This window comes from Zalophus californianus, chromosome 16 (assembly GCF_009762305.2).
Source record: "Zalophus californianus isolate mZalCal1 chromosome 16, mZalCal1.pri.v2, whole genome shotgun sequence".
Classification (NCBI taxonomy): domain Eukaryota; kingdom Metazoa; phylum Chordata; class Mammalia; order Carnivora; family Otariidae; genus Zalophus; species Zalophus californianus.
Genome location: NC_045610.1, coordinates 26750453 through 26762932, shown reverse-complemented (window position 1 = coordinate 26762932; position 12480 = coordinate 26750453). Strand labels below are relative to the sequence as shown.

The window sequence follows — 12480 nt, the reverse complement described above, 5'->3', positions numbered from 1 at the left end:
CTGTCAAATTAATAAAATCTTAAAAAAAAAAAAAAAAGAAAGCAGTGAGGTAATCTACTTGAAGTTGTAGATTTGGACAAGAACACTCGTGTCAAATGGCTACTGTGTGAATTTGATAAGGAGTCAGCAGAAATTCTGTCCACTCCTTGTTCACACGTGTATTCACCTTGTGCAGCTGTAACTAGCTACTGCAGGTGTTAACTTTGAGGGAGAAACCTACTGGCCTTTGTACTGTAGATTTAAATGCATTTTTTTTTCCTTTCATCACCCTTCTAGATTAAGTTCCTTAAGGACAGAGAGAGATCTTGACTTTTTTCTTAGTTATCTACTGCATTTAGTGATTTTCTGCCTAATATTTGTATTAGTTATAGATATTGGGATATATATATGTATATATCCCAACAATGTAACTAAATAATAGTTATATTGTTCTGAGATGAGATTGAATTCCATTCAGTACTGTCATTTTTTTTTTATCCACTCACCGTCATGCCACGTTGAATGACTAAAGGTCAGTAAGTTTTTATGCCATTTCACCTTCAATTTAAAATTCTACAAACTCTTCTTTATTCTTGACCTTGGGTCTGTGGTTCCCTGTTGCTGATTTCATCCTTAGAACTCAGTGGGTCTTCAAACCAGCCATAGATTTGTTACTGTACAAAGCTGCCACCAGTTTGCCATTTTCTAGAACTGAAATCAGTTGATTTTTTACAGGGTTTTGTTTTGGCAGCCAATCACTTTTACTTGGTGCTTATAGACCGACCACTCCTTTAGTTCTGGCTTCATTCATTAACGTAAACGGCTGTTTGGCTCCTACTGCTCAAGTCTACATTCTGATTTGAGGTTTTGTTTTCAAAAACGTCCCTTTAATGATCACATAATTCAGAGAGTAGCTATTATTATAAGGAGATTTTACCTCCATTCTGCTTCTGATAGAAAACAGTTCTAAATGTTCAAAAGCAGGGACAATTGCAAATTCTTTTTTTGAAAGACGCCTGTGATGGAAATATGCTGTGAGCCAATAGCAACAATATACCTGATTTTTCTCAGGATAAAGCAGTGGTCTTCCTTCTACCCAGCCGCTAAGAAACTGATGGTGTCATGTGTTTATAATACCACTGAGCAACAATGGACTAACTTGAGTACAAAAGAGGTTTTAATCATTTGAAAGGGACACAGATGTGAACGAAATTCAATATGTTTTAATTCCAAATCCTAAGGTTGAATCACAATGAATTTTAGACAGTGCCAGAAATTATCAGCCCAAACTTTTATATCTGAAAAAGCCCTAGATTTTTTAGTGCAGTGCATAACATTCATTTATTTTATGTTGGGGTACTCTTCCAAGATCCTAAGATATAAAGGAATTTGGTTTGGGTGGACTACCACATTTCAGAGCCAAAAGCAAGTAGAATACATCAGTTAACAGGTTTTTCTTGTAATATTAGCTTCAAAGATTCAGATTCTCCATTCAATTACGTGGGAAAATTAATAACCTCTTCATTCCAGTCATACAGAATTGTGGGATTCCATTTTTACTAGGTTAAATATAAGTTGATTTGCAGTTAGCGCCAGTTCATTTACTTGTCATATTCCTGGGTTAATTAGGTATCAGTTTGTTTCTCTCTTTTTTTCTTTTTCTAATCTCTGAGGACTGGAAAGCTATAAATATTAATGGGAGTCAGCATGATGGCCTTTGGCTTCTTCAGAAAGATTGCATGATAAACTACATTCCCCCTTCCTCCCTTCTCCAGAGCAGTCTACCTTATGAGGAAAGACAGTTTCATTTGGAGGGCAATCTATCATTGTTGAATCAGGCCTGGAGTCTGAGATCCATTCTGAGTCACTATGAATAGAGCTCTAGTATTGGTTGGGCCCCAGGGAAACTGGTGGTTAAATACTGTGAGAATCTTTATCAGACAGGAAATGACAACTCATTAAAATACTAACCGTTAAGCCTGTTTAGATCACTGCGTGGGGTTGAGGGGACGACTTAACGCCATAGTGTTTTACTAAAATGTGCACATTTCTGGAAACAGAAAATTATTTATAAGACTGTTATCAAGAAAGGGAGTTCGTGGGGCGCCTGGCTGGCTTAGTCAGTAGAGCATGCGACTCTTGATCTTGGAGTCATAAGTTCAAGCCCCCTGTTGGGAGTAGAGTTTATTAAAAAAAAAAGTTAAAAACAACAAAAAATTAAGAAAGGGAATTGCTAGTCCTGTCTTCTTACTGAACTTCCACCATGTTGTCATCACCTCCTATGCACAGAAGACAATATCAGCATGCAAAAGGGGAGTGGGGTGGGAGGGTCTTTAATTTTATTCCTGAATATATATATCCTACTAGTACTACTTCACTGTAAAATTCAGTCTCTTCAGCAGAAGAATCTGTTAGCTTGAGTCTGTAAGAGACCATTTTCCATTTAATAATAGGGCTTTCTACTCCTATCCTCCTGGGCCAAATCTTAGTTGATAGAAGAATTCTCTGGAGTCAGAGGATAAATCTGATTTATTGATTTACGCACAGTGATCCTACATCAAGAAAATTCTGAATACTCTGATATTCATTTGAAATATAATTATGTTCTAACTGAGGGCACAGGGTTTCATTTCAGTCTCTTGAGGTTTAGATTCTAAAAGTCCCTCTTTATAAATGACTATTAGAAGTCTGAGCAAAAAAGAGACATCCAGTCTGCATCTTTTTATTTATTTGTTTGTTTGTTTGACGGAGAGGGAACACAAGCAGGGGGAGCGGGAGAGGGAGAAGCAGGCTTCCAGCTGAGCAGGGAGCCCGATGTGGGGCTCGATCCCAGGACCCCGGGATCATGACCTGAGCCGAAGGCAGATGCCCAGCGACTAAGCCACCCAGGCGCCCCCCAGTCTGCATCTCTGTAGAAATAGCTTTTTTCCTGATATCTTACCTAACAGTCTGCTAACTATACCTTTTGGGAATAAGGTATATTTATACCCCATGAAGTTTAGCCTCATGGTCTACACCAGTGGTCTCCACCATCAGAATGGGACTAAAATAATAGAACTTTATTATTTTTTTAGGACTTCTATTTATATTTATTTTCATCTTTGTTATTTTCTGTTTTGTGTATTTTAGGCATATAACATTATGGTAGCACATACATACACAATTTATGTGACTGTACACGTATGGAGGATGTAGTTTACTACCATCAGTCTGATTGGCACTCCCTCAGGCCACATGTTTGAAAATCACATTGCATGGAGTACAAAAATAGGCTAGGGGAACAGCGGGAATTCCACAGTGCAAAAGGGGTTCACAGTGGGTCTTTTGCAATGTATTGTGTTTTTTCTATGCCCCATTAGTCAGATTTATAATTCCTGGTTTTAACTAAACTAACCCTCACAAAACACACAAGTGGCTTTAAAAGTTTCCTATAAAGAAACTATAGAAGGAAGATACAAGTAACAGTGCAGTCACAAGAGACAGTAAAAAAGTTGCACCATTGATGTTTTACCTGTTCCTAGTACATGCCTATAGAAGTCAGCCAACAGATTTAGAAATTATTACTTTTAATCAAGGACAAGTGTGTTATGTGCCTTGAAATATTCACTAACGATAGCACAAAAGCCATCATACTTAGTAAGACATTTAAAATGAAGAATTTTTAAATTTTTTTAAATTTTAACTTTATTTTATCCTTTTTAATTTGTATTTGTGCATTTTACTGTTTGCATAAGTAATATATACACATATATCAAAAATGTTTATAGACTATTGGTCTAAGCTCCTCTGGCCTTAAAAGCCACTTTTTATGCTATCAAAAACTGGGCATGGGGCGCCTGGGTGGCTCAGTCTATTAAGCGTCTGCCTTCAGCTCAGGTCATGATCCCAGGGTCCTGGGACTGAGCCTCTCGTGGGGCTCCCTGCTCAGCAGGAAGCCTGCTTCTCCCTCTCCCACTCCCCCTGCTTGTGTTCCCTCTCTCTCTGTCTCTCTCTTTGTCAAATAAATAAATAAAATCTTTAAAAAAAAAAAAGTACTGGGCATTATTAGTTTACTTCAAAAAATCTCTGTCATGCTTCTGAATTATAACAACACTAGAATTGATTAAACCCTATATTTTCCTTTCTTCAATACTACCCTTGACCTGAATTTTATTCTAAAAACATTTTTGTCCCCTTTATAAGCTTTCAGAGGTTTGACTAATTCACCCCCTGAGAATGTTATTTAGATATTATAATTAATCATCAGAGGGATGTTAAATAAATCAGCCTGAAAGTACAGCATAACCAGTGAAACAAAGGTTAAAAAAAAAAAAAACAAAACCTTGTGTCTATAGTTTTTTCTAAGAAAGATAAAGCCTTATTACCCTGTAGCCTTACTAGGAACTGATGTCAGACAGTATGTTTTCAGGAAAGCCAGTGTAACTTACATGATCGCATTAATGCTAAGATCCTCAAAAAAGTGGTTAAGAAAGGAGCAGAGCCTATATTAAATAAAACATTTACTTTATTCATACCCACTTAGTTCTTTAACTGTTTAACCTTTATATAAGGCAGCCCTGTGTAAGTAGGGGTAAACAACAAGACATATCAATTTTTTTTAAGTTCATGTTATTTCTGTTATTGAACACTGTTCCCAGGTTTTATGGTGGCACATAGTAACAACAACAAAAAATACACCTGGCTGGAAAAATCCAAACAGAATCATGAACAGGAAAATTTCAGGTCTTCTAATAACAAGTCTTAGTTTGATGACTGTCTCTATGATGGAGAGGAGATTGAAAGTAAATCAAGGGCGCCTGGGTGGCTCAGTTGGTTAAGCGACTGCCTTCGGCTCAGGTCATGATCCTGGGTTCCCGGGATCGAGTCCCGCATCAGGCTCCCTGCTCTGCAGGGAGTCTGCTTCTCCCTCTGACCCTTCCCCCTCTCATGTGCTCTCTCTCTCTCTCATTCTTTCTCTCAAATAAATAAATAAAATCTTAAAAAAAAAAGTAAATCAAAAGGTGTGTTTTTTTATATTTGTTGAGCCAATTTGTTTGAGAGTTACACAATTTGAAAACAGTTAATAATGACTGATAAATTTTTGGAACGGGTGTGAGCCCAGGAATAAACAACAAAATGAAAATTCAAGCATTGTGAAAAATAATCACACCACCCACTCTCTATGCAACCTCTGCCAATTGTGATGCTTCCTCTGGAAGATTTTCTGGCTTTTGTGGGTACAAAGAATAATGGAGACCTTTATTAATAATGAGTCATTATGGAGGGAGTTTAAAATATAGATTTCTTATCAGATAAATAGGTTTCAGAAGTAAAGTCACATACGTATTAAAAACTATAGAAAAATAATAGGTTTTGTTTGCATATTGGTCAGGGCCCTTGACAGAATTTTACAAAAAAGTTTGTCTTGTTTCTGTTTTAACACCTACTAAAATATGTAAGCCTGACAAAATACTGTTCCCATGAAACCATTTTGAAGCTCTGGGTGGGTTTCGACTTATGTGGGTTATTTATTTATTTTTATTTTCCCTCATTTGTTTGCATTTTCTGAGGGGTTTTTTTTTTTCCCTTTCTTAAAATCAATAACAAAAATTTAAAAATTGCCATTAGAATAATTTGTTGGAAATTTGTTTTTTAATGAGTTCTGTTATCTGAAACGTATTTGTGTATGCCAAGAAAATAAATATCAAGATAATTACTATCCACAGCTTTTTCTACCCACCATGTTGAAAGTCTACAGCAAGGAAAAGCAGATGAGATCAATTTTGTTTTTTGGTTTTTTCTGTTTTTTGTTTTATTTAAGGCTTTCTTTAGAGAAAGTGGCTGTTGACAAGGTTAATTTAAACATATTTAAGGCCAACAGTTGACTGAAAAGTAGTTTTCTGTGTGTTTGTTTTCCTCCAACTTTATTTTTGTCTGTATCACAAACTGTAATAGTTTTAATCAGCACCTAATGGCAGAAGGACGACCCATTTCAGCTAGAGGTTGAGATGAGTCCTTGGCCAGGTGCACAGGGGACTCTGAATTTAATGGCTTTCAGAGAATGGCACTGTAGCTATTTCCTAAGCCAACTGTAAAAAGCCACTGGAGTGGAATGCAAGTTATTCTTCCCACCACCCCCATATATGTACCTTAAATTAATCTTACATGTCAGAATGGACTCTTCTGTCGGCTGCTTGAAAATAACTTGAGGGATGAGGTCATAGGCTGGTTATTATTGTTTGCCTTAAATGCACGTAAGAGTGACAGATGTAATTGAACTTTTATGTAGTCCATTACTAAAATAGCTTTAATGTTAATTAAGGAAACTCTAATGTAAGTGTGCTTTGTAAAAGCTGAGGCAACTGTGGCCTAAACCATTGTTTGTAGAGATAGAGCAATGAAAATAAAACTAAAATTTTGACAAATATATAAAGATTGAGGATCTGACAAATAATTAGTTATATAATACTTAATACCTATATCATTTTTTCAGATCTATTCAGATCATGTGGCATTTATGATAGTTTTGGTTAATATACTGCAATAAAAACTTTTAACTTCTCTGTTTTCAACTGTTTTCCTAGTCTCTTATGAGAAACTGCATAGAGACATCTCCCACCCACCAAAAACATGTAAAAAGCATGTAACACTCTGGCGCCTTGAAACATTGATTTCAGCATTAGCCCAAGATAATTGAAAATTGCACATCACTAAATGTAAATGTGTAGTGACATATTCTCTGTCAGCTAGAGTGCAGCTCTTAATGGACTCGACGATGGGAGTTGTTTAACTTTTCAGATTATTTTAAAAGGAGTCTAGAATGATTGTTGCCAGTCCCTTCCTCATTCCCCTCAACCACAGCAACAAAAAAGTAGAACCTTTCTAACATGTGGGTCTTAGTTCTTCATTTTCTCTTTCAATTATGGCCCAAGAATGGAGCCCAAGAATGATTTGAGGGAAACTGTAAGCCATATTTCTCCTCAACTCCAGTCTGAAGTTAGAAGTCTGTAGAAAGAACAAGGCACATATATTGGAATCCAACTCTTGGAGGACATCAAAAAGAGAATTTTCAAGTCATTTCTTGTACAACCAGCTGTTCAAATTAGCATACAGTCATTTCAGCCTTCATAAATAAAAGGGTTTTCTTAACCTTATAAAAACACAATGGCTTGACTATGGCTATCCTTGGGAGTTTAAAACAATGACATAGGATATTGTTATTAAGAGTGAATATGAATCAATATCTGAAGCAAAGTTCTTATAAAATTGCCATCTTCAAAACCCATTTTTTAACACATGTATTTTACTGGAATTGTTTTTTGTATTCACGTGGTTTTTTTCAGGTGTAAATGGATGAGCTACTTGCATTCCCTTATGCATTATGTAAGGAAAAGGAAATTTACCCAAGGAAAATTTCTCTTTTGGGGATGCCTGGCTGGCTCAGTCAGAGAACTGTGTGATTCGTGAGTTTGAGCCCCATGTTGGGTGTAGAGATAACTTAAATAAATACAACTTTAGGGGCGCCTGGGTGGCTCAGTCAGTTAAGCATCTGCCTTTGGCTCAGGTCATGATCCCAGGGTCCTGGGATCGAGCCCCGCATCGGGCTCCCTGCTCAGCGGGGAGCCGGCTTCCCCCTCTCCCACTCCCCCTGCTTGTGTTCCCTCTCTCGCTGTGTCTGCCTCTGTCAAATAAATAAATAAAATCTTAAAAATAAAAAAATAAATAAAACTTTAAAAAACATAAAGAGAAAGTTTGTCCTGTTCTTGCCCCATTGTAGTCAGAATCATTATTGATAAACAGCAACATAGCTCAGACACAGCTCTTCTGGTTTACCCCAGAATGGGTAGTTAATGTAAAGCCACTTAAAAGTCAGTGAGAGAGAGAGACTGAGGCTGTAGTTTAAGAGACTTTGCCCTCTTCCATCTTTCATGTCTGCCATGTGGGTCTCGTGGTCTGATCAGTGCAGCCATTGCCTCTACTACCTATGTCTATTCAGCCTCTTTTCCATATCCTGGGTATTTATTAAAGGAGCTTTTTGTACAACTTCACCCCACACTGATCACTCCTTTCTTTCTCCAGTTCCTTTGGAATATATCTTCTGTACCAAAAAAAAAAAAAATTAGTACTGATTTGTAAATTTTTTTGTTCACAAATCCATTTGTATGTATCTGCATGTGTGTTTTGAATCTCCATCAAGATTTTAAGTTCCTTGTGGGCATGAACTATTTCTTGCAGTTGTCTTGTTTTGTTTTCCCTTAGTGCCGATTACAATGTCAGACACAAAATAAGGACTCCATTAAGTATTTGGTGGTTGGTAGTTAAGAGGATCAAAGAAAAGGGTCAGCCAGGAGTTATGTATGTGTTAGCTTCTGGTAAATACAGTAGCAAAAAAGTTCTCTTCCTCTGCTCCTCTGCTTTTTATTACAGAAAGCAGTAACTGGATTGTTCTAGAAAAGAGGAGGTGAAGTTAATACTTATAAGGGAGACCATTAGGTGCTGTTGCAAATACATATTGACATACCTTTTGCCGACCGCAGGAGATTGGGCTCATCTACCTTTTAGCCCTGTTATGGGAGATGAGAAAATAAAAGGTACAGAAAATAGAGATGTTTGATTTTCTGAGTTGCCTCAAGTTACCATTTTAAAAAAACGCCTGCAAGCATTTCTAAAGGGATCCTGGTCGCTGGTTGCCAAACCGGTTTAACAGCACTGCCCCCACGTACTCTGGGTGAGAGGGAGCTCCGAGTACATAAACTTATCAGAGATCACTGCCCCAGTCATTTCAGAGCAAGTTGTTTAGTAATGTACTGTAGTTTCTGTGCAAACCATCTACCATAAACCACGAAGTGATTCAAGGTTCATAGTTTCCTTCTTTGTTCCTTTGTTAATCACTGACTTCTGACTAGTGGGAGGTGCCTCCCAAATTTGCTAATGCATTCTTTTTGGATAAGGATGACGCACAGATTGTCCTAATAAGGACTTAGATTGAGAAAGGACCGCCCCCTCTGAGAAGATGGGACAAGTCAGAGAGAGGGCGGGCAGTTTCTTTTTCAACTGGGGATGACACAAGCATAAGTCATTTCCTTATTAATCGGTTCAAACCAGTTCTTACAGGAACTGGTGGTGATAAATGTGGGACTTCTCAGAAGTCATTCATTTTATTCTTTGTGCCACACCAGTGTGCAGCATCAGCTTAGCTGGCCTCACTCTGAGGATGAACTCTTCTGCTAGAAGGGGCTCAGCTCCTACTTTCTCCCAGACATGTTATGTTGGTGGAAGAGATTTTTCTCCTCTAAGGGGTTGTTAAAGGATGAATTTTACCCACTGAGAAAAGTTCAGAGGATTTGCCAGCTCTGCTGATTGTTGTATTTTTGTTCTCTTTCTGTCCAATCCCTGCTTTTTGAATCTAGGTGGTAAGTGGATTTTTCTTTAACATTTTTCCTGCTTTTCTCCCCAAATGTATCTTTTTCCTTGGGTTATCGTGCCCTGCTTCCAGTGCTGTCCCCGGCGTAGGTCCATCTCTGCAGAAGCCATTCCAGGAATACCTGGAGGCCCAGCGGCAGAAGCTTCACCACAAAAGTGAAATGGGCACACCACAGGTGAGACTTGACTCTGTTTTCTTCTCTTCCCCACCCCCACAGTTTCAGGCTGAAGTTACATTCACATCTCTCACTGGCATTTTTAGGCAAATAGAGCGAGGTTTGTCAGTCTCCCTTAACGGAGGTTGAGGCTCTACTTACTCTACTGGGAAATCGTCTTTGTCTAAATCAGAAATGTAATTTCTATTTTGTATCTATCTTCTCCCAAAAACCAAAAGTAGGGTTAACGGAAAATAATGGATCTGTTATGTAGAAGGAGTTGTTGACTGATGTTAAATGATTTATTAGCAAATATACTTCCCAAGTGGATTAAAAATTTAAAATTTGTAGCATTTTGTAGCATAAGAAAGTATTAGACTGAGGCCATTTGAATATCTCCCTTCATTTTTGCCCTATTTTTCTTTTCAGAGATGGGAAAATAATCTTTTTTTTTTTTAATCAACTAAGGTTCTTCACATAGTTGAACTTAAAAACTTTAACTTATTAAACTAAGCCTGCCTTTTCTGTAAACGGTTCTGTGGCAAAGGGAAATGACTAGAAGAGGATGAGTAAGCAGGAACCTGAAATGGGAAACTTGAAGGACGCATACTTGTTGGATTTTTTTTTTTTTTTTTTTTTAATATAGGTTCCACGCCTAGCGTGGAGCCCATTGCAGGGCTTGAACTCACGACCCTGAGATCAAGACCTGAGCTGAAATCAAGAGTAAGGCACTTAACCTAACCAACTAGCCACACAGGCGCCCCAATTGTTGGTTTGGTTTTTTTGTTGTTGTTGTTTTGATGGCCTTAGACTCTGTGTGGCCCTTTGCTGCCCTCAGTTGACCAAACATGACTTGAGGAAGAGATCACCTATTTTAAAAGCTGCTCCCAATGCTGGAACAAGAATATGTAACTATCCTGATACTACTCTGTACAAGTATCTACATGGCAACTTCAGAAAGTAGAATTTAATCAATTTCATTCTTACGTAGTAAAAGATAAGAGGCCACCTCACACTTGGCCCATTCTAAACTATGAGAATCAGCATTGACTTCACATCTAACAAAGTGGAATCTTAGTAACTGGCTGTTAACAGTCTTGAACGTAGACTTCAGGGTACCTGGAGATGTAAGACTTCTCATTTTAATTGTTTCTCGACTTTATAGGTTATAAGCTCTAAGTTCCCATCATTTTCCTTAAATACTGTAGATGATTCCCTTTTTACTACTGAACTAATGAAATGTTTCTCCTGGATTGTTCTGCATTTATTCTCGCAGGGAGAAAACTGGTTGTCCTGGGTGTTTGAGAAGTTGGTCGTCGTAATGGTGTGTTACTTCATCCTGTCCATCGTTAACTCCATGGCACAAAGTTATGCCAAACGAATGCAGCAGCGGTTGAACTCAGAGGAAAAAACTAAATAAGCAGGAAAAGGTTTTAATGGCAGAAGTTAGAATGGATGGGTTCTACCTTAAATTGGGAGGACTCCAAACCAGGAAGGAAAATTCCCTTTTCCAACCTGTATCAATTTTAATTTTTTTTTTCCGGAAAGCAGTTTAGTCCATATTTTGCACTGACATACTTTTCCTTTGTGTGTTAAGGTAAGGTATCCACCCTCAAATTCAATCCAACTTGTGTTTTATTAGGGTGGAATGTGATGTTCAGCAGCAAACTTAACAGAAACTGGCCTTTTCTTTGTTACTTTCCAAAGGCCCACGTGGTACAGTTAAAGAATTCCGGGCACCAAAAAATAGTTCCTAAGTATGTTGAATATGTCAAGCCATTTAGGCTTGTCAGAAATGACTCCTTTGTTTTTCTAAGTCGTTAAAATGTATATAAATTATACTAGATTGGGTAACAGTCTTGCATGTGTATCATGGTAAAATTTAATATGCCATCCTGCCCAGCCCTTCCTCTCCTACCTTAAAAAAAAGGCCATTTTAGGATGCATTGCACACCCTCTGGGGAAACTGATCTTTAAATTTTGAGACAGTATAAGAAAATTCTGGTTGGTGTCTCACGAATGAGCTGACACCATTTTTTATTCTGTATATTTAGAATGAAGTCATGAACAAACTTTATAAAGACATCTTTGATCATTCCAAAATTGTGTCCGTTTTCTTGAGCGTTTTGATTTTTGCTTCGTTTTAGCCACTACCAACTAATGGTCAGCCTTGCCAAATCTACCTACAACCATAATTTCTTAAGCCTTCATTTATTTACATGTAAGAGCCACCACCAAGGCACTTTTTTGTTAGGTTGGAATCGGGCAGCTTGCTACACGTTGCTGAACTGGCAGCTTACGGATTTGCATGGCAAGGGGTTTGTGAAAACGGGAGAAATGAAAGTATGTAAATTAAAGGGCACTGAAGAGAGAAATAACTAATTTTGTTTGTTTTTTAAAAAACTACACTTTCTCATATCTGTGTTAATTTTAGCTCAGCGTGTACTCTGGTTTTGACAAATTTACGTTTTAATGTAACCTAATTTTCTTGCCTTCAGTAAGTGTTTCATCCTTTTGTGATTTTCTTTTGGGATATTTCTGGTTGAACTTGGGTCATTTTGTTTTGCTTGGGAGGAAAATAAACAGTTTCACTTTTTTTCTTTAGGAAGATTGTTTCTGATGTTATGTTAAGAGTAGAATTGGGTTTAAATCTCAACAGGCCAGAAGTGCCTGTTTGTTTTATAAAATCCTGCCTGAATGTCTGCTTACTTTTGCCTACCGTCGCGACATCTCCATGGCTGTACCACCTTGTCGGGTAGCTTATCAGACTGATGTTGACTGTTGAATCTCATGGCAACAGCAGTCGATGGGCTGTCTGACATTTTGGTATCTTTCATCTGACCATCCATATTCCCATTTAAACATTACCTAGCCTCATGGTTTATGATCAGAAACTCTGGTCCTTACGCCTAGTGGCACTTTGAATCTTTTATGCCATGATACT

General features: G+C 37.7%; 1 protein-coding gene across 5 annotated transcripts in view; it reads left to right on the top strand.

The window, feature by feature from the left end:
- Positions 1-11639, top strand: part of VMP1 (vacuole membrane protein 1) — a 135921-nt gene extending 124282 nt beyond the window's left edge. For all 5 annotated transcript variants that reach the window (XM_027624650.2, XM_027624649.2, XM_027624645.2 and 2 more), the window contains 2 exons: positions 9455-9557; positions 10813-11639. In XM_027624650.2, coding sequence (XP_027480451.1) covers positions 9455-9557; positions 10813-10956 — 247 coding nt within the window. In that variant the 3' untranslated portion in view covers positions 10957-11639. The remainder of the gene's footprint in view (positions 1-9454; positions 9558-10812) is intronic.
- The last annotated feature ends 841 nt before the right edge of the window (positions 11640-12480 follow it).